The sequence below is a fragment of the Microtus pennsylvanicus genome, chromosome 1 (genome assembly GCF_037038515.1).
Source record: "Microtus pennsylvanicus isolate mMicPen1 chromosome 1, mMicPen1.hap1, whole genome shotgun sequence".
NCBI lineage: Eukaryota > Metazoa > Chordata > Mammalia > Rodentia > Cricetidae > Microtus > Microtus pennsylvanicus.
The window spans coordinates 188265252-188287648 of record NC_134579.1 but is presented as its reverse complement, the minus strand read 5'-3'; the positions used below and the strand labels follow the sequence as shown (position 1 = coordinate 188287648).

Sequence of the window (22397 nt, the reverse complement as noted above, 5' to 3'; positions counted from 1 at the left end):
GTATGGTAGTAAATAGGACATTGTGCCAGAGTTCTTCCCCTTCCACTATCTGCTCGCTAGGCATGCGAAGTCTCCCTTCTCGACCTTTTCATTGTCTCTTGAGCTCTAAATAATGTTGATCAGCACCATGCTCTCTACTTTTGGTAGATTCACAATGCTAGGTCTGTGAATCCCTGTTTTGTTTACGTATTTCAAAATATAATACCGGTGTTTGTTTCTTTTCTGTACATATATAACAGACTTGTCTGTATAGTAAATATTGGTGAAGTCATTTTACTGCATGGTAAATAGCAAGCACTAAGTAATATGCTGGGAAGGTGCAAATCAACCTTGTTCTCAGGTCAAGCTAATGAGTGCAGAAATGCTCGGTTCTGTTTCAAAATATCCATTCACAGACAAGCCAGAGGAACTTCAGTGGGTGTGAAAGCATAGTAGCATGTGAGCTTCGAGGTCAAATTCTGGATATGTGGTTTGTTGTTTCTTTTTATTTTTTTTTTTTTATTTTTAAACCAGATTTCCCTCTGCCTTTAAAGGAGCCGTACTGGATTGTCCTTCATGACCGAATTGTGAGCGTCATCAGCAGCCCTAGCCTGACGTCAGAGACAGAGTGGGTTGGCTATCCGTTCCGCCTCTTCGACTTCACCGCTTGCCACCAGTCCTACTCGGAGATGAGCTGCAGCTACACCTTAGCGCTCGCACACGCCGTGTGGCACCATTCCAGCATTGGGCAGCTCTCACTCATCCCAAAGTAAGAGCTGGAGTTTCTTAAAGCAATGTGTCAACTTCGTCTTCTTAAGTCTGATTTACATGTGGAGTGTGTTTCTCATTCCTGAGTATTGCAGAGTAAGAGTGTTTCAGATAGGGAGGCCCTGGCCAATCAGTTTCAGAATTACTTGTTTGAATTTCTTCTGTGTGTGAGCAGGAACATCTGCTTTCTCATCTTCCACAGTGGTTTCAAGAAGCTTAGTCAGATCTATGCCTTTCCTAGAGTGCATCACAAAAGTCGCCCTGGGAACTGAAAAACTGACCTCAGTCCATTTTCAGATTTCTTTATGACTGTAAAATGCTGTCAACTAGATCTAAATTTCATGGGAATGGTGTCTTCATAAATTCTCTTTACCTTTTAGATAATTCACCTGTCATTTAATGCCTGTACTTTAAGAATTACTTTTAAATCTGAAGAAATTTCTTTCAGTGAGATATGAAAGATTAACTAGAAGTATTATTTTCCCAGGTTAGGAGATGGTTCGGACTGTTAGAGTGTGTGCTGTGCAGACACGGAAGATCTGAGTTCACACTCATCCCCAGAGCACACACACACACACACACACACACACACACACACACAGCCAGACATGACTGTGTATATGCCTGCAACCCAGTGCTGGGGAGTAGTGGAAACAGGATTTCTGGAAGGCAGCCCAGCACCAGCTTCAGTGACAGACCCATCTAAGGGAATAAGGAGCGTGACAGAGCAGATACCTGACATCCTCCTCTGGCCTCTGCACACACAAGCATGTGTACCCACAGATATACACATACCACACCCTCATACATGTACAAAAAAAGAAACAATATTGGTACCAAAATTAAACAGAACTTCTTTTGGTTTGGTTTGGTTTTTCGAGACAGGGTTTCTCAGTAGCTATGGAGCCTGTCCTGAAACTCACACTGTAGACCAGGTTGGCCTCTAACACACAGAGATCCGCCTGCCTCTGCCTCTCTAGTACTGGAATTAAAGGCGTGCGCCACCACTGCCCGGTTTAAATGGAACTTTTAAGAAATATAATAAAGATACTCTTTTCAATCTTCTTAAATACTTTTATAAATAGTATATTAACATAATTCAAAGAATTTAATTGATTTAACTTCATAACATATTTTTATTTTTATCTTCACCCTTTAGGTTTCTCACTGAGGTGCTTCTTCCTGTAGTGAAGACGGAATTCCAGTTGCTGTATGTGTATCATCTTGTAGGGCCATTTTTACAAAGATTCCAACAGGAGAGAACCCGGTGCATGATCGAGGTAAAGTTTCATCTGGCTTAGTGTAAATCTGAAAGATGTGTTTCTGGACAAGTGTTTTTTCACAGTAGAGGTCAGCTATGAGTAGTGAAATTAGTTTCATATGCCCTGGGAGCCACTTTATGGTATTTAATGTACCTATTGGAAGTTTGGTGTTCAGTGCATTGAACTGGAGATGGCAGGGGCAGTTAGCTGTCATTAGCTGTCACCAAGGAGGAAGTCAAAAGGCACAAAAGTGCGTTTGAGAATTTACAGTGTCGTCATTTAAAATCATGAGACTGGATGAAATCAAGCATTTCTAGGAAAATGAGCAAGAAGAGAATTTTGAAATCACTAGCTGTCATGGGAACTGGAGAGATGAGCTCAGTGCTTAAGAGCACTTCCTGCTCTTGCTGAGGACCTGGATTCAATACCCAAACCTACATGGCACTTACTCCTCTTGCTGAAGACCTAACATGGCAGCTCGTAATTCCAGTTTCAGAGAATCCGACTTCCTCATCTGGCATCTTGGGTACCAGGTATGCACATGGTGCATATACATACACAAAAATAGGCAATTATTTTTTTAATTAGCCATCAGATGGAACAGGAAGATAGACTAGAAGCCTCAAAGCCTAAGTATCCCTGGAGTGCATTTATTTCAAAGATGGTATCTCAAAAGGAGATCATATTCTTTTCTTTCTTCTTTTTGGTTTGGTTTGGTTTGGTTTTTGGTTTCTGTTTTTTGAAACTGGGTTTCTCTATAGCTTTGGAGCCTGTCCTGGAACTAGCTCTTGTAGACCAGGCTGGCCTCGAATTCACAGAGATCCATCTGCCTCTGCCTCCCAAATGCTGGGATTAAAGGCGTGCGCCACCACTGCCCAGCGAAATTATATTTCTTAATTCTAAGAGAGATACTAATTGTCAAGCCATTTTGTAGCACTGTGATTCCACTCTGAGTGTAGCATTGTGGTAGCTTCTAAGATGCATGCCCCGTGACTGTTCCTCTGTACATGTGCCATCCTGTGTGCCACTGTGGGGACCAGATGGGTTTTGTTGAGTTACGTGATCATTGTAGTCAATTCAATAAACTGCGTTCTTTTTTTGCATAGATTGGCGTGGCGTTTTATGACATGCTGTTGAATGTAGACCAGTGCAGCACACACTTAAATTACATGGACCCTATCTGTGACTTCCTCTATCATATGAAGTATATGTTTACCGGTGACAGTGTAAAAGAGCAAGTAAGTTAATTTTTATACTGTTTAATTAGGTTTGACTTATCAAATTTGAATATATGGTGATAAACATTTTTGTTTCAGTGAGTAGTTTGGGTTTATTTTTTGTGAGGTATCTGTTATCAGAGAACATTATTCTAGATACAACAATAAAAAAATGGTCTCTTTGACAAAACATCTGGAAAACACCTACAGCATAAGTGAGTAGTAGTGTCACTGAACAGTCTTCTCACATGGGGAAAGCAGTGTAGTATGGCTAGAAGACCCGAGAGGGTGTGTTCTTAGTGAAGGAGGCTTATTTTACCCACTGATTAGGGTGTATTGTGGGACATTGAACTCACAGTGGCACACCCAGAAGTCAAGCCAGGCTGGTCAAGAGATTGGTGTGTGGAGAGTTTCTGAAGATTATAAAGGTTCTCGCCTGAAGAACTGGTCCCAGGAAGATGCGTTATCCCACCATGTTCTTACCCCAGGGGGTTCGATTACCTCAGTGTCACATGACACAGCATAAGATCTATGGTGAACTGGAAGGGATACACATAAATTCAACATATGAAGAGGCTCTTCTACTAGCGCTGGCTGAAAGTGGGAACAACTTCTTTGGTCATGCATGTGTTTCCCGTGTGTAAGAAACCATCTGAGCAGTGTTGGTGGTGGCAGTGTGGCACATAGGTGAAGGACATCCTGCAGTTTGGGGGTTGACGGTGTGGCACATAGGTGAAGTATATCCCCTTCTTGTCAACACTTGAGTGCTGTTCCCTTCCCTTTCAGTGGTGGTGGGATGCTGTTTTCAAATGTAGTTTTGTTGGATTTTTCTCGTAATTGGTTCTATGAACAGTACAGAGAAATGGGTTCATTGTAACATTCCCAGGTTTGCATATGTTGATCTTTTAGCATATTCACCCTCTCTATCAGGGAGGAAGGTAACTGCTGTGTCAGCTTTTGCATGCTGGTCTACAGTGCCCACTTCCTGGAGCTGAAATCAAGACGGCATGGACTCCTCATGCCCTCACAGCAATGTAGTTAATCCCTCGGAAGGGAGGGAGGAAAAGAGGGAGGGAGGGATTTCTTTTAGTGTTTGCTTCTGTTAACACACAAAAAAAATGGGAGAACCGATTAGTGCTTCTTAAAACCAAAATATAGTCTTTGTATTTGGACTTAAACTTTGACAAGGGAGTAAAGCAAAAAGAAACATTGCTGTCATCCTGACCTTTCCTCCTGAGGTCAGAGAACAGTAAAGCTAAGAACATTCGTCTCTTAAAATATTTTCTGAGTGCGTCCACTGTGTATGATGAATCCAAGTATAAAGTTAAGGAAATCGCTTTGGAGATAAATGTTGCAAATGTTGTGTGTCCAAAAACTCTTGAGTATTCTTTTTGCTTCTGCTCGCATAGCATTTGGGAAGGATAACCAAGTTCTCAGATGTGTACAACTTCTAATGGGAACAATTCTAGTTGTAGGCAGCAGGATAACTGGCGGGTAGATGGATGGCAAGTTCTTGAAGTACGTGCTTAGACAGAGATAGACATATACGTATACATTGTGTGGGGGAAGGAGAATACATATGCTTGCTTGTGGACAAAAAATATTGTATCTGTTTTCTTAAAGCTTTTTGAAGAGACTCTGGCCCGCTCAGGCGTGGCAAACATGGATCTGACAATCCTTGCCCTTCTCCCCATTCCTTCTTCCTTGCTAAACCCCCTAGATTACATCCCTAAAGCTATAGCCACTAAGGTCTGTTTCCTCATTTGTCCACTCCCTCCTCCTGAGGCTGACTTCCAAGGTCCAGCTATCAAAGTATTGGAGTACAGCACTTAGAAGCCCCCTTTGGCTCACCTAATTAACTTGCCCAAATAAAATTAAACACCACATCCTAACACAGGGTTTCCCCTTGTATCTTTATAAACTGCCATTTTCCTATGTGCCATGTCTGACTCCCCTCTATCCACAGGTCCCTCCAGCAAAAATATCCCTGTCCCCTTTCCCTTGTTCCTTCCCCTTCTCCCTCATCCTCTCTCTCCTATCTTTTTCTCTTATTCCCTGTCCTTCTTCCCTGAGGCAAATAAATCTCCTTTGTGCTGAGAACTTGGTTTTGGTGGTCCTGAGCCAATATATTCCCTTATTTCCCCATCTGCCACCCCCCCACACACAAATATACTGTTGAAAACTGAAAGTCACTTCTGAAAATGTGAATCTATTTGTATGTTTTTTTCTTAATTGTATTCTCGTTTCTTAGGTAGAGAAGATTATCTGTAATTTAAAGCCTGCTTTAAAACTTCGGCTTCGATTCATCACACACATTAGCAAGATGGAGCCAGCAGTGCCTCCCCAAGCCCTGAATAGCGGGTCTCCAGCCCCTCAGCCTAGTCAGGTGCCAGCACCTCTACCAGTAACTCAGTGAAGCCAGAGACGCCTGCGAAAGTGACTCACGCCTCCTAAATCTGAACACAGTGCCCTGTGCTGACAGGACAGGAGCAGCCATCATGTTCAGATTGATTTATTCTGATTCAAATACTGGATCTCTTGACACCTTATAATTTCCTCCACACTGTCTATATTTTTGTCTCTAGGAGATTAAGTAAGCTACATGTTCATCTTCATAACAATTTATTTGCGTCCCTAGGAACATGGGGGTTTCTATAATTAAGTGGCTTTTACCAGGCATTCAGATTTCTTGTTTCAGCCATTTTTTTAAATTATTATGACATCTTCACATTTCATATATATTATCTTAAAGATACAACACATGTAAAGTGGACATTGCAAATTCTTTTATATGTAAATGTCTTTTGGTCTGTCTTTAGAATAGAGCTTTTTTATTAATGGAAAAGGCCTTGTGTTTACAGGAACAAATGGGGTTTCATATTCTTTTTTAACTGGCTGTAAAATTTTATTGTAAATTTAAAATTTGCAAATATTTCCAAATAAATTATGTAAAGTTTCTACCAAAGTGGATGAGGAAAGTTTTGCATTTGCTCTGAACTTTGTATATAAAATGAGTCAGGAACCATGTAAGAAATAACATCTGAGATGGATAAATTTCAATAAAGCCATGCTCAATTGTTGGATTTCCTCATCTGTCTTTGAAATACACTAGCTGCCTTTCCAGATTCATACTCACCTGGCAGATAAGAGTCTTCAAATTCTCTGAGTTTTTATAACCTCCCGAGTTTTAAATGTAGTACACATTTTCATTCTGTAAGGTTTGTTTAATTTTTGAGGTGCTAATTTAAGGGGAGATGGCATTTGAAGCCCTCGGATACCTGTAAAGTTTCTCTAATGACCTAATGTGAGCGCTGCTCCTTGGAGAGCTAGTCTGCCCTCTGTCTGCTCTACAGATGTTAACACTGGGAATCTCGAGATACTCTTTGTCAAAAAAATTATGACAGTGAATTTAGCCAGCTACATTTCAGGTTCCTACTATGAAGTATGATCCTCCTAGACCTTTATTTTTGTAGTTCATGTCATTGCAATCACTAAATCTTTATCTGCCGTGCATGACTATCTGAAAACATACAGTGCATCATTAATGTTTCTAGGCTGATAAATATTCTTACTCTTCTCCAGAACTTTTATACTAGGAATGATTCCAGATGTTATTCTTAACAGAGTCTCAGTTATATTCTCTGTACCTCAGGGACTAGATCACTGCTTTGAGATCCTAGGATGACAACATTTGACCCTGGCATTTATATTATATTATTATATACATTTGATATTGAACAGAAGAATGAAATGCGGTCTTACCACTTTCTCAAGGTCATATTTATGCTAGTAAATTTGTTAGAAATTCAAATTTCCTTATCTAGCTTAAAAAAGAGAAATATGACCTTTTCTCTGAATAGAGTTTTAAAGTTGTTAATTAGGGACATTGATAGAACCCAGAAACTTCGGGTTTATAATTAGGGGAAGAAAATTTCTGCATTATCGTATCTTAAAATAAGGGTTTGGGCATTTGTTTTCAATGAGTAACTGGCTCAGCCCAGCTGGATTGCAGTGATGGGAGCACTGCCTCTGCTGTGTGGCAGTGTTAACGTCTGCATGGGCTGGTAAACATTGAAATTTTGGAACTAAATTTTAAATTTTTCTTAAGTGGTTTTGTTGTTGTTGTTTTGGTTTTTTGAGACAGGGTTTCTCTGTAGCTATGGAACCTGTCCTGGAACTAGCTCTTGTAGACCATGCTGGCCTCAAACTCACAGAGATCCACCTGCCTCTGCCTTCTGAGTGCCGGGTTTAAAGGCGTGCGCCACCACTGCCCAGCTCAAATTTTTCTGAAGCTTTAATGTAAATAGCTGCATGTGACTACTATATTGTACAGTACTCTAAAGGTACCCCGTAACTGCCTAAATTCATTCAATAAACTTTACTTCAAAGGCCGTACAGGTGGTAATTAGGCTTAGTCTGTAGGCGTACTCGGGAAAACTCAGGTGGTTAAGCCTCGCTCACATGCAGCTGCTAAAACAGCAATAAAAATCCCTTCATGGAGTCATTCCAGAGTTCCCTGCGTTGCTGCGTAAGTTTAGGTGAGGGCAAATGTGACGCACTTGTTCTGACAAATGACACCTTATTTTTTTGTATTTCCTCTTTCCTCAGCTTACTTCAGAACCGAGGTGAGTTTTTAGAACCTTAAGAGTGTTAGCTAACCAGGCGTGCTGCAGATGCAGTGATGAGATCTCAAAGCCTACGGGACATTATCTGGACTCCTATTGTGTTAATACCTTTGGAAGAACAAAAACCAGTGATTTCTCTGGTTGCTGCACAGATGTTTGTGAGTCCCTTCTTTGCCAATACCTGTACAACAATCCAGCTTAAAATACCTATGTTGTGTTTGCCTAGAAAAAGAAAGGGTCACCTGATATCAATGAACTTGGAGATTGTCTAAGCCTGTGATTACCTATTTTACAGGTAAGACAGAAACCAACTTTTAATGGCTTCAAAGTCTTACATTGTTTTAGGGATGATTATTTCTATGCATTGTAGGAATCGTCACAGTGATTTTAAGAAGGGTGAGTGGGGGGATATGGTACGCACATGTGTGGTTTGGTATGTACGTGGATAAGTATGTTGCATGTGTTTGTAAAGAGGTAGACAACAGGATTTTGTCATGAGTTTATTATAAAATTCACATCTTTTGAACAATGTGGACACAGCTGCCTCCCTTTGGACACCTTTGTCTCCAACTACCTGATGGCCCAGTCTAGTGAGCCAGCACTCCCACTGATGTGTATTTTAAATGCTGGAGCATTTTTAATTGGAGATTAATTTATACTGCTTTTTAAGGATAACTTCTGCTTAAATTAGGAATACACATGTTCTAATTTCATAGCTGTTCAAATGTCCACACCCTGAGTTTCCTACCATAAAGGAACTTGTGAAATACTGGGGGGGAAATAACGTGCAAGAATGAACTCTTGAGAGAACTGTTGCTTAGGTCTGTTCAATTTGCTCTCACGAGTCAGCTTTTTTCATGTGTCTCATCCACATTTACTTAGGTGGGTTCAGGTAGTCAATCCCTGGCTTATGACTACCCTCCCGAGCAGTCCCAAAGCAAGACAAGGTCAATGCTACTGCCGTGTTCACTGTCCGAGTCACCTCTTCCGGTGTCTTCCCCAGAGCTGGGTTTACTTCCATTATATCTAGTCCTGAGAGTAGCCCTACAACAAAAAAAATGGTAATGATATGGTTGATAAGAGTAACTGACATTTTAAAATCTGTGACAACTGATTCTAAAGTGTATCTCGTGGAGAAGAGGGGAACCAATGGAAAACATGTATCACATCACATGGTGGGCAACCTGGATGTACCAAAGGGCTTGGGTTAGGTCAGAGAGGCCCACTAACACACTGGCCAAGGGTGCAGCTGTTTCTTCATTGCCTTTTTTTACCTACCTGTCTTGTAAATTTCTTCTGTGATGTAGAGACCTTCTCTGTAAGATAGGCCTCCCAAAACAGGTGTGCCAGTAGCTGCTGTGAATGCTGGGTCCAGTCCATCAACATCAAAACTCAGATGAATGGGCCTTTTCTTTCTTTTAAGAAATAGGAAAGGCTTTCTGTTAGAGTGGCAGTTGTGGAATCAATAATCAAATATGGGTCTTCTCCTGCTTTATAAAACAACCCATGGAAATCCCGTGGTTTTACCTAACCTTTATTAACAACCTATATTGATAAGAATTGTCAGTAGCAAGCATTGGTTACACACATGCACACAAGAGCATCATACCTTCCTAGTAGATAGCTGAATGTCTCTTCCATCACCTTGCCAATTCCCAGTCTATCCACTTCAGACATTGAGAAGTATTTAATTCCTAGAGTTTTTATAATATAGCTATAAAAGAACAGATTTAAGTTAATTTACAGTTAATACGATTTTTCTTATATTCCCTATGGCAGATTTACATAAAATATATAAAATATTTATTTAATTTACATATTACATATTTACATAATATTTAGAATTTACATAAGATACATAAAATAACTCCTGTGAACTGTGTTATATATACACATAGTTGTATTTTAAGAGTAAATCATTATAAACTTCCTGAATAATGCCTGTATCTAAGTGAATATAAATACATGTACAATTGTATACATAATGTCTACTTAAAAGAACCTCCTCTTAAGATTTAACCAGTAAAGTGTACTTAGCATATAAAAGAACATGGACTAAACTTACTGCTCCCCAGGGTCTACGTCTCGCAAGCCGATGTACACAATATCCTTGGCAGATATGCAGGGAGTCACCCAGGAGAATCCTGGTATGTCTGGGAACTAGAAACGACAGCATTTCCATTTAGACCGGCATGTTTCTCTTGAGCAGATCTGCATTTTATATTGATCCCCCTTGACTGCACATACCTGACATTTAGAGTGTAAGTTTAGAAGAGATTTTTAAATAATATGAGATTAGGAAGGGATACTTGTCTCCCCTTGTGTGCTCTTGATTGCTTTGACCACAACAGCTTTGCCCTGGGGCCCAACCTACCCTGGGCTTGTCAGTAGTTTCATGCTCCATGCCCCATTTCTGCAATGCTCAGATTTGTCCTCAGGACACTATACCAAGAAATGTGTGCTTTTACTTCTTTAATGGCTTCCATCTTCACTTCCCTTTCTCAAAAGGGCTTAATCCAGTATTCTAAAGAAGTTTCTCTGGAATAGGGATGGGTTCTTCCTCGTGTGGTTCAGGTAAGTGCTTCTCAGAGTAGAGATCTGAAGCCATTGAAAGCCAGGCAGGGTGGCACTCCTGTCTTGGCACCCAAAAGACAGGTGGAAAGTTCTAGGCCAGCCTCAAACATCTAGCAAGACTCTTGCAATATCTGCACGGGGCTCTTTTGACTAGGGTCTGATGTAAAGAGTGCACTTGGTGAAAAAGGAAAAGCCTGTGACATGTAGTTAGAAGATGTGGGAGACAGGAGACCTGCTTGCCCTTGCGTCATAATAACTCAGCCTGTTTCTGGAAAAGTCGTTTACCCTCCGAATCTGTTTAGAAAGGGTTAGTCTGTCCGTCTACTCGAAAGGGTAGTTTAAGAATCCCAAAAGATCAGGTGTGGTGGCACACTCCTTTAATCCCAGTACTGGAGAGGCAGAGGCAGGTAAATCTCTGAGATCAAGGCCAGCCTTATCTACAAAGTGAGTTCAAGGACAGCTGTCGTTATACAGAGAAACCCTGTCTCGGAATACCCCACCTCTCCACCACCCCCCAAAAAAGAAAATCCAAAGAGAAAGCAGTCAACCCTCTGCATCCCTATTTCCAGCAGTCACAGGTTGAGGATATAGTTAAGCCAGTACTAGGGCTTATTGGTCCTCATTGAACCTATACAGGCTCTCCCCAGACAATACAGTTGAAGCTCTCTTCGTAGTATTTATACTGCATCTGGTATTAACCTAAAGTATGTAGGAGGATGCACATAGGTTATATGCAATATGTGTCGTACTGTTTGAGAGACTTGAGCACCCATAGTTTTGGTATCTGTGAGGACATGGAACCAATCGCTCATGGATACAGAGGGACAGCTCCGGGTGGAATTAGTTTACAAACTGTCCAGTAGAAGCCTTGCTGCCTTTACAACTCACCTTTTGCTTATTTACTACAGAGAAGATAGCTTGAGGTTATAGCAAGGATTCCTCCTGAACTACTACAGAGTTCTTTCATATCAGCTAAGGAGCCTCTTACCTTTCCTTTCAGTTCCTTCAGGAGAAAAGACACAGGTTGTCCATGCAAATTCCCAGTGTCCGTTGTCAGTGGAGTGTTGATATCGGTGTGAGCATCCACCCAAATGACACATAAGTCAGGATGGACCCTGGCATGGCCAGAGATGCTTCCAATTGCCATACTGTGGGCAGGGAGTGGGGGAGAGTTTGTGTGAACATCAGGTTTACAATATCATCACATATATCATATTGTTAGCCCAAATACTGTGCCGATTTGATAGCCTTTAAGTCCATTTAGCTTGTGCATAGACCTTAAGGGTGCTAGTTAAACCACTATAACAATAGAGAAGGGGGAGCGATCACCAGTTAGTTTACCTTGATGACATCACTAAGAAGGATATGGATGGATGCTCTTTAGTTCTTAGGGTCAACCTAGCTCCTTTTCTGGACTCTCCTCTTTCTTGTTAAGTACTTGATTCTCTGAGTTCAATTATAGAACATTCTTTCATTTTTCTCTTCAAAAATCAGCACTTTATAATCAGGGAGAATCACTAGGGTGTGCCTTCGTCCCCTACAACCAGTGTCTGTCTGTCCAGTCAGTGCTCAGCTTCACGTTAGCCCCCTACTCTCTCCTTGCAAGGCCCCCTTCTCATCAGGTCCGGAGACATAAAGCCCGTCCCAAAATCCTGACTCCACCTTAAGCCAGAATGGGGGAACTAAGTGGTATCTTGCACAGAAGTTACCGATAGGCCAGATGTAGGATGCCCACGTTATCACACTTGTAAGCATGTAAATATGACTCAGAGTCATGAACGTCAGGATTCTCAAAGCAGAAACATCCGTGCCTTCATGTCCAGGTATTGTGTGTGCATTTGGCGTGATGTCTGCTGTTATTCTACATCTCACGCCTTTGGGCCATCTGTAGCCTTACCATTTCCACTTTCAATGTTTCCACTTAGAAAAGAAAGGAAAAAAGCAAATCCAGTCTAAACTGCAGCCGTGCCATAGCAGCCATGCTCCCGGGAGCCGCCGAGGAGCTGGGCATGAAAGGAAGCAGGTCTCTGGCTACAAGAGCAGCCCGACTGTCCTCACTCTTCAACTCCCTGGGCCTCCCCAGGACGCCATCCCGGAGTGAAAACAGTAAACTGGCTGTCTTTGCTTTGGTGAAAATGTAAAACTAAATATTTGGCAATATGGATATGTATAAAAGTGTGTGTGTGTGTGTGAGTTTATGCGTGCATGTATGTATGAGTGTGTGTGTACACCCAGAATAGTGTCATTCCATGATGAAAAGTTACTCAGCCAAAGCGATACTTTTGTGTGCATGCTAAATAGAAATAGAAGGAAACCCAGACTATTGATTTAGAACAGAACATGAGAAATGACAGAAAAATAATTGCCAGCTGGTCATGTATTTGTGTGTGTGTTCTTTCACAACTTTTATAGTGCTTTTATAATGGAAACGTGTATTTCTAAGTTCACCTAAATGAATTCTGTCATCAGTAATCAAGCTGAATAGCCTGTGACTTCTCCCAGTGGCTAATCACTATAAAATTTAATGTATGCTGAAATACACAGTTGGCATATTTCCTGTTGTAATGGGTAAAGATATTTTAAGACTTCAAATAGAGCTCAGCCTATGTTTCCATCATAAATTAGACTGTACAATGGTCCCTAAAGGCAAAAAAGTACAAAATATCCTTCAGTGTTTTCTTGTCTGCTTTTTCATTCTTAGGTCCCCTTATGGCATTTGTGCCCAACCCCGGGAATATAACCAGTTCACAAGACCTGTGGTCTCCACCCAACACCACACTGACTCTTCCATTCTTCTGGGCCTCTGCCACCACACCGGCCAGCTGTTCATTGGCTTTCCCCACAGATCTTGGGTTCTTCACAATTTGAAAGGAGCTGTCGCTAGGGACATCACCAAAGGCCAGGTCGCCATAGTCTTTCACATCATACTCTGCAATGAAAAGTTTGACGTTACTAAATGGAAACAGACAGCAAATCGGCCCTCCAGTCACCAAAGATGCTCGCGCATACCAGGGTCTCCCTATTTCCCGAGTCAATCCATGGAGACTGGATGCCAAAAAATGACAATAACTTGGTGGTCTTGATCCAATAGGGAACAGCATCCTGTTCCGTGCCCCACCACCTGCATGTGTGCGTACACATGTGTTAAATGCTTTCTCTCTTTCTGTGATAAGCATGTTTAGTTTTAAGTAAGTGTTTTATATGTCCCAAATGAAATACCTCAGAAGTAGTTAGCATGTAGTAGTGAAATACAGTAGCGCTTTCTAAGTTTCTGACCCTGCTTCAAGGATCCTCGTTTTCTACTCAGGCCGTCACCCACCGAAACCTCCAGCTTCTTCCCCCATCTCACCTGCCTTGTGTGCTGAAAATGTCAATGCTGTGTATGTTTAGCATCAAACCTCCCAGGTCAGAGAGTCCAGGAAATGCATACTTTGTGCTTACACTTTTTCATATTAAAAAAAAAAAACAGCAGGGAATCCAGCGTTTCTAAGAACCTGGCTGTGCTTTCTGACATGAGTTTCTAAACTGGAGACCATCCCGTAACACTGTGGGATCTCTTCAGTGTTCTGAACTAGCCTTTTGCCAAAGTATTTGTTATATCTGTGTGTGCTTAAAATTGAGCAATAGATTCAAGAAACTTCCCCTGATACAGTACTCGGTTTCTTCTAGTTACCTAAGGAGAAGGCAGCATACTTGGGCTTTTCATTCTCCAGTTGAGTGGCCTCTCCCCCTCCCTCCCTTTTTTCCTCCCTATCTTCTTCCTTCCTCCTCCCATACTCCCTCATGCCCTGGCTCCATTCACATCCTCAGTTTCCAGCATTAACACTCAGTCATCCTAAATGTGAAGGCCATCAAGTTTGGAAAATCCCTACAATCTTGTAGCCACCACCATGTTAACCATTCTGTTCCTCTGTGGGCAGTGCCTGCCCCAACCACATCAATTGCTTTCCTTAGCTATGTTTCTGCCTTCCTAGGACCTTATACCAACCGAGTCACATGGTCGCTTGTGTCCAAGCTCTCTCACTTAGCATGCTGTCGCGGAGACCCATCAGTGGCCTTGTCTGTGTTCTGTCTGATCCTTTTCATTGCTCAGTACTGTCTCATCACATATACACACTTTACTTTACCCACTAACCAGTTGGGGTTCTTTATCTTTCACGTGTGTATTAAAATGCTGCTGTCACCCATGCAGTACAGGTCTTGTGTGTTGACCGAAGAGCCAGACTGCTTTCTAAATCGATTGCCTCTTTTAACTTCTCACTGGAAATACATACAGACTCCAATTGCTCCACCTCCCCAGCGCTTGGCCACGTGTATGCCCGCACACGTGCACACTAGATGCTGTTCTTCTTGCTGTTATTATTGCTGTTTTGTTTCATTTTCACGAGGTAGGGAATCCTCTTGCAATAGTAATGTGTGTTTCTTTCAGCTTATTGCTGTTTTGTTTCATTTTCACGAGGTAGGGAATCCTCTTGCAATAGTAATGTGTGTTTCTTTCAGCTTTTATTTTTTATTTTCAATTCCCCCCAACTCCCCTGTCATCCACCCAAACCTCTTGTATCATACATTCTTTTGTACGATAGTTTAGCCAGAAAGAGCCAACCACGTAAGGAAAATGAGAATATTCCACCAGCAATGTCTACTGGGCATCCTTCCCAGGCCCTGCTTCTTTTGTAGGACATGGTTCTCGTGATTAAAACAATAAATAAATAAATAAATAGCCCTCGGTTCAGTGGTGTAAGTATCACTGTGGAAGCACCCTCCCCTTTAGAAGCCTGTCCTTCCTTCCTTCAGAGTGATGGTGACGTTACCTGATCATCTTTCAACTTTAAAATTACCTTTCTCTTTAAGTTTCTCCACCAGACCAGCGCTCCTCAATGCCGCAGGACCCTTCTCTACCCCTCCTCGAGGCTGAGCAATACAAAAAGTACAGTTTTCAGTCATGATTGTGACTATCCAATGCCCACAAGAAAAACTCTCCCTGTGGTCAATCAATGGAATCATTAGCCATTAGTTTCTGAGCTCCCATGCATCCAGGTCCTTACATTTTCTCACTAATTTTCACAGCGATGTGGAATGAATTGCACCTATGCCAGACAGAAGGTACTAGAACCACAAAGCATTTTCATCCTTGTAATACAAGAACTAGCCTTGTAAGCTGGTCCTGGAATACCAAAACACACTCTCCCCTTCCCAGCATGTAAAACCACTAACTTTGGACATTCAGTCACAACTTTTGTACATGGATGGTTGTTTCAATACTGATACGAAAACAGGATGCTTCTAATTAAGTCCGGAACAGGGTGTGCCATGCATGCTGGCTATAACAGGTGATCTTTGGGCTTAGGCTTGCAACATCGGCAGATGGTCAGGGAAGGTGATGGGTGATGGAAAAACTTTGCTACCTAGGGAAAATCTAGGGCAAAGACATCAGCAGGGGAAACGTATGACCTGGAAAGACCTACATGCAAGTCAACATACAAGACCTGTACCTGAATGGAGAACAGCGGTATTTATAAAATAATAATAATAATAACAATAAAAAAACAACAAAGTACCCCAACTGGTAAATGGAAGTTAATTTATGACTCTTGGGGAGAAACCAGGCAAAAATGGTCACCCAATACTTGAAACCACAAAGACCAGCATAGTAATTTTAAATTCTGATGTGTTGAAACCTGACTTGGGAAATCCTGTCTTGCTGAGTTAACAGCCAGAAAGCTAACCATCTTTTTCCATGGAAAAATTTCTCCCCGGCTTTGTGGCTGATAGAAGTCTAAGTAAATAATGCCTTTCTGTATCTTTCTGATATTTTTTTCAAACCCTTTAGGATACAAAAATAAATAAATAGTTTTCTTTTTTAATTTAAAGGCACACAGAAAGTTGGCCAGGAGATTGGTGTCAAAAGTCACATGTGTTTATTCTAAGGATTGAAACTGTAACCCTAAACTAAGCAAATACTTCCTCTCTAGTCAAGTGACAGATGATCTTCCCCAGGTGCTAGGCAAATCCTGGTGTCAAATTTCTACCCATAGCCACCAGGGACCTTGAATACTCTGCCTAACACAGTTCTGTCCCTTTACATCTCATAAATTGTTTTAAAACTCACTTTATATATACTTCAATATATATTCATGAGGTTTAACATGATGTCTGGATCCATGTAGGTACTGGTAACATCAACTTAGGTTAACATATCCAGCACCTTAAACATTTATCATTTCTCTGTAATAAGGGTATTTAAAATCTCTGTTTTGGCCGGGCGGTGGTGGCACACGCCTTTAATCCCAGCACTCGGGAGGCAGAGGCAGGCGGATCTCTGTGTGTTCGAGACCAGCCTGGTCTACAGAGCTAGTTCCAGGACAGGCTCCAAAGCCACAGAGAAACATTGTCTCGAAAAACCAAAAAAAAAAAATCTCTGTTTTTAGGCTGCATAGTGCAATATCCTTTATGTGTATGTGTGTGTGTACACGCACACATGAATGCACACATGCACCAAGCATGTTTGTGTTGTGTGTGTGCAGACCAGAAGACAAATTCAAGAAATGTTTGTCAAGATGCACACCTTTAATCTCACCACTTGGAAGAGTGAGACAGGTGATATAAATCACCCTGATTTTAGCTCCATAGTGTATGTGTACACACACACACACACACACACACACACACACACGAGAGAGAGAGAGAGAGAGAGAGAGAGAGAGAGAGAGAGAGAGAGAGAGAGAGAGCTCCATGCTAGCCAATGCCCCCATCTTAAAACAGTTTTTCTCATTGGTCAGACTCTGTCTAGCTTTTTAATAAATACTCCTTATGTGTGTGTGGGGGGGTTGTCTCTCACTAGCCTAGAACACACAAGTAGGCTGGACTGGCTAGCTTGTGAGCCAAAGTTTCAGCTCTCTCTACCTCCCAGCTCTGGAATTATGGATATATACCACCACATCCAGGTGTTTTATTGGTTTTTTTGTTTTTAAGACAGATCTGGGGACTCAGATTCAAGTTCTCATGCGTGTACCGCAAGTTCCTCACCAGCTTAGCTGTCTTCCCGGCTCTGGTAGATTCTTCTTAACTACTCATCATGGCCTCTTCTGACTTACAGTTTTATGTCCTTTGGTCTTATTGCCAGATTTCAACCTAAATGTTTACCCGTGGAGTTCTGGGTGTTGCAATGGAGGACTGACATATAGTTGACACCCAAACTCCAATTCAATATGACTCACCGGTCTTTGCCCTTCTCCTTTTTAGGCATCAGACAAACCCTGTGAAGACTTCTCAGGTGACACTGTGTTTGCTATGACTGTCAGTAGGTCTTTCTGTGGAATGTTTGGGGTTTGTTTTGTACTGTTAATGCATGTTCTCATGTAGCCCAGGGTAGCCTCAAACTCACTGCATAGCTAAGGAGGACCTTGAACTTCAGATCCTCCTGCCTCTACCTTCTGGGTTTGGGGGTGACAAGAGCATGTCTCCATACGCAGTTTATGGGGAGCTGGGGTGTCTAACCTAGGGCTTTTGTCTCATTGAGCTTGCAAACCCTCTCCCAACCACTTCCCTAGCCCCTCACTATGACATTTTCTAGCATTCCATTCTTTCTCTGATTAAAACTACTTGTCATGTTGACTGCATGCCCATGTTGGTTTCTCTGCCCACTTTGGACACTGCTCTGTCAGCAACCCTGACTATTTCAAATGTCATGTCTAGCCCCTAACTAGCCTCAAGGCGATGATTTGCTATAGAGCCGAGTCTTTTAAATCAGCTTCATAGACCAGGGGTACAAGCTTTGATATCAGACAACCCTGTCTGAAAGTACACAGTGAAGATTCCGTGACTTTTAGTAAACTAGCAGAATGCTCTAAGCCAGAGGATGTTAACCGATGAACCCCTTTGGGGTCGCATATCAGATATGTACATCACAATTCATAACAGTAACAAAATTAAAGTTATGAAGTAGCAATGAAATAGTTTTGTGGTTGGGGGGCGGCGGTCACCACAACATGAGGAGCATTAGGAAGGCTGAGAACCACTACAACCCTTAATTAACTCTCATCCGATGAAGACAATACCTACCTAGCTCAGTCTTTGTTCACTGTCTTGGAATGAGGTGAGGCAGAGAATGGGGTTCTTTCTCAGACTCAAACTTCTAACCTCTTGTTTGCCAGTGCATCACACTTAGGCCAACTGTGTATATAAGCTAGCAGTTTCACCCTCTGGTACATAGCTTACGACAGGAAAAATTTGTCTCTGCTCTTCCACTCATGAGACAGTGAGCTGCAGACTCACACAGAAGAATCTCTGACACGGGAGAGCTACTAAGAATGCACAGTGCAGCAGATAGCGTTTTAACATATTGTCCCCTAGAAGGGCCTTGACTGTGATGGTCAGCTCTCTACCTAAGCCCAGAGGCCAAACAAGGTAGCTTTTCCTTCCTTCATTTTCAAGTCTGTTTCATAACCCATTCCAACAGTGGATGGGGGGCTGAGAATGACTCGGTTGACAAGAATGCATACTGCTCTTGCAGAGGTAAACTAATATATACCCAACTACAAAGAAAGGAAAATCCTTAAAAATAAAAGAACCGATGAGCCTGCTATGGATGTTTTAATATTTTCCTCATTATTTGTGGGGGGGCTGGGGATGTGAGGGCTCTCACAAAGGCCAGGAGAGGGTACTGGATACCCTGGAGTTTGAGTTATAGGCAACTGTTAGCCACCTGATGTGGGTGCTGCTGAACCCTGGTCTTCCCAAAGAGTAGCAAAAGCTCTTAACCACTGAGCAGTTGCCCCAGACCGTATTGTGCATCTTCAGGGAAACCCATGTCAACAAAACGCCCCCATGTTCTGGAGTTCTGGGTGAGCTCTTCAGCAGTGGAGTGCTGTTTACTGACACCAAATACAATCTGGGTCTCCAACCTCTGTCCTCCAAAAATTATTATTGGGTGGGGGTTTGGGGGAGGCAGCATGCACCTTGAGGCTTCACAAATAAAAAGACTGCAAGCTCTCTAGATTCTAAAGGCCAAGAGGAAGACCGCATTTAAAAGCAAAAGAACAGCAGGAATTACAATCCACTGGCTCTCTTGTTTGACTTGGACTGTTTTTCCCCCTTGCTTTTTAAACAGACCATGTTGAGTCTAAGGCATTCTGATATCTCATTGCCTTTAGCAGAATGAGTGTTTCCAAGCCCAGGGGGGCAAGGAGGGCAGCAGTGGCCTATCTAGACTTCGATGACATGTGTGCTTCACCCTTAGGTGGTCTAAGCAACTGGAGCTTTATGAATGCATTCGTTCTGACAGGAGCGCCAACTTGAAGTGTTTTGTACTTGTTCTCTCTCCTCAAAGAGAGATAGATATAAGGTGTTCCCCTAGCCTATCAGCTAACAGTCATAAGATCATTAAAGCTCAAAATAGCATGACTTCTTCACAAACTTGCAAAAGCTCTGTTATTTAAGTTACCCAAATTAAAACAAGTCTGAAGGTTGTCACCAATCCATTACATTTCTAGGCATGAATTATGTCGCCAGACCAATGTGTTTTCTTATAATCTCTCACTTCGTACTCCGAAAACATAAAAAAAAAAAAAAAGCAAGCATCAGGAGCCACAATGCAGACACAGGTGATCTCCGCCCAGAGGAATTTGTTCAAACATTGTCATGACTAAGATTTAAATGAAATGGATTTTGGCAGGAGCCGAAAAAGGAAGTGGGTTTAAGTCCCCAGGAATGCTGTGCCACACAGTGGTGAGAAGACTTGAGTGCACGCACCTGGAGGCCAGATGGTGCCGGGGAAACTCACAGCCAGATGGCAAAGCCTGACGAGGGTTAAAATGAAACATTTCCCACCAGTAAGTTCCAGTCATTCGAAGGCGGCTCGCACTCACCTGTCCCTTGGAGAAAGGCGCTCCAATGATCCCTATGGGCTTCTGCTTGGAGCTCATGCTCTCGGCAGAATTCCTCCTCGCTGCCCCGGTGCTGTCCAGCTGCTTTCCGCCAGCTGTAACTCTAAAATGCAGCACATCTTTTCCCCCCCCTCCTTATAATAGGGTTGGATCTGTTTATCCAGCAGCCGGCCCCGCCTACTGAGTCGAAGAATGACAGAGTCAACAGAAACTCCCCATCAGTAGAATTGCCCCGTCCCTCCGAGCCTCTCAGGTCTCCAGTTTAGAGAACATTATTCATCCGTCCAGTTCACGCCCTTTTGAAAAAGCCAGCTGGATGACATTAATCTTTCCTCAGACAATTGACAATTATGTGTGGTTTCATAACTGCATGTGAAGTGCTAGGTCCCTAGCCTGTGCAACTTCGGGGCGGTGCACTCACCTTTTCCAGGATTTAAGTCCACTGAGGAAATTGCAAGTTGAGGCTAGAAGTGCAATAGTAGCCTCCCACTGAGCATCCTGAGTCAAGGCTTCACGCGCTGGGGGAAACAGCTGATCTGTGAGACACATTTTACGTGTACCAGGTTACACTGTCTGGGAAAACATGTGGTTTATTTGTTTATCTTCTTCTTCTTCTTCTTCTTCTTCTTCTTCTTCTTCTTCTTCTTCTTCTTCTTCTTCTTCTTCTTCTTCTTCTTTTTTTTTTTTTGCTAATTTACAGGAAGGCATCTGTTATTTCCCCAATAACCCAAAGCAATACCAGTTTTGAAATAGTGTTCAGGAAAATCTCATTTTTGCAATCGTGAGAAAGCAAAACCAGCTAGCTTGGGTTTTTGTCTTGGGCCAAGGGCTGGTCTAGATAACGTTATTTTATTTAATCTTTAAACCAACCGTAGGCTGAATATGATTCTTCTTGCGGCTTTACTGAGGGGGAAACTGCAGTGGGGGAGGTGGTCATTCATGTGCAGGATGCAGAATAGAGGAGATCCAGCGCTGGGCCTTCTGGATCCACCTGAGGGCTGGGCTTCTAATCTAAGCACCAGCCGAGCCAGCGGGTCCCCCTGAGACATTGTCCATCAAGGTGTAGAAGTAGAGATGTAGGCCAGACAAGATAGCCAGCTGCTGAAGCACTGACACCAAGCCTGGTGACCTGAGTTTGACCCCCAGAACCCATATGGTGGAAGGAGAAAAATCGATGCCTCCAGGCTGACCTCTGACCTCCACGTGAGTGATGTAGTACATGCAGAACCCACCCCCAATGCCGAATAAATATTTTGAAAAGTGTGAATCCAGAAGAAATACAACCAAGTATTCTCCCAGCTGTAAAAATCACATGATTATAATTTTAAAAAGAAAACCCACATATCAGAAGTTCACGTTTTTATCCTTCTGAAGACAAAAGCACCAAGGAGAACTTTTGATACCTCAAGGCAGAGATTCTTTCCCCCTCTACCTTCAATACTGAGAATAGTCCAATATGGGATAAACACCGACTTGATTGATTGGGTAAATGGGTTATACTCTCTGAATGAATAAATCAAGAAGCCAAAGTCTCCCACCACCATTTTGATGCCTCCTTTCCAAACCTATTTTCTACATTTGTTATGTTTTGCTGATATAATCTAAATATATAGTTACAGGTTTGATTTTTGTTTTCACTTGGTTTATTTGAGACAGAATCTCTGTATATACTCCAACCTGGCTTTGAGCTCTTGGTCTTCCTCCTGTCTCAGCCTCTTAAATCCTGGTGCTGGCGCCACACCTGGACGTGGCGCTCTCTGTGTGGACTAAGTAATGACCTCTAATGACACTGGCAGTGTAAATCACTTTTCTTTCTTTTTGTTTTTCTTTGGTTTTTCAAGACAAGGTTTCTCTGTGTAACAGCTCTGGCTGTCCTAGAATTCACAGGACTCTGTCTGGGATTAAAGGCGTGCACCATCACTGCCCAGCCACTTCCCTTAACCTGTTGAGAATCGGATAGCTTTGTGTATGCTATCATTCAAAATCCTTACTTTACAAATGGGCAGCTGGGTAATCTTCATCATAAACTTTGGAAGTTCAAGTTTCACCTGCTCCCCCAGATCGCAAGCGTGATTCTGTTTTCTTCTA

General features: G+C 42.3%; 2 protein-coding genes across 3 annotated transcripts in view; one reads left to right on the top strand and one right to left on the bottom strand.

Moving 5' to 3' along the window:
- The window catches only part of Med23 (mediator complex subunit 23), a 42259-nt gene extending 35950 nt beyond the window's left edge, over positions 1-6309 (top strand). For both annotated transcript variants that reach the window (XM_075947500.1, XM_075947490.1), the window contains 4 exons: positions 534-748; positions 1907-2027; positions 3116-3247; positions 5478-6309. In XM_075947500.1, the coding sequence (XP_075803615.1) occupies positions 534-748; positions 1907-2027; positions 3116-3247; positions 5478-5642 (633 nt within the window). In that variant the 3' untranslated portion in view covers positions 5643-6309. The remainder of the gene's footprint in view (positions 1-533; positions 749-1906; positions 2028-3115; positions 3248-5477) is intronic.
- Positions 6310-8591: 2282 nt separating this feature from the next.
- Arg1 (arginase 1) lies at positions 8592-20430 on the bottom strand. The gene is made up of 8 exons (XM_075947512.1): positions 20292-20430; positions 15264-15336; positions 13180-13354; positions 11414-11573; positions 9917-10011; positions 9461-9565; positions 9130-9266; positions 8592-8895 (listed from the first exon to the last, which is right to left on the bottom strand). The coding sequence occupies exons 1-8, from the start codon at positions 20346-20348 to the stop codon at positions 8726-8728; spliced, it is 972 nt and encodes a 323-aa protein (XP_075803627.1). The 5' UTR covers positions 20349-20430; the 3' UTR covers positions 8592-8725.
- Positions 20431-22397: the final 1967 nt, after the last annotated feature.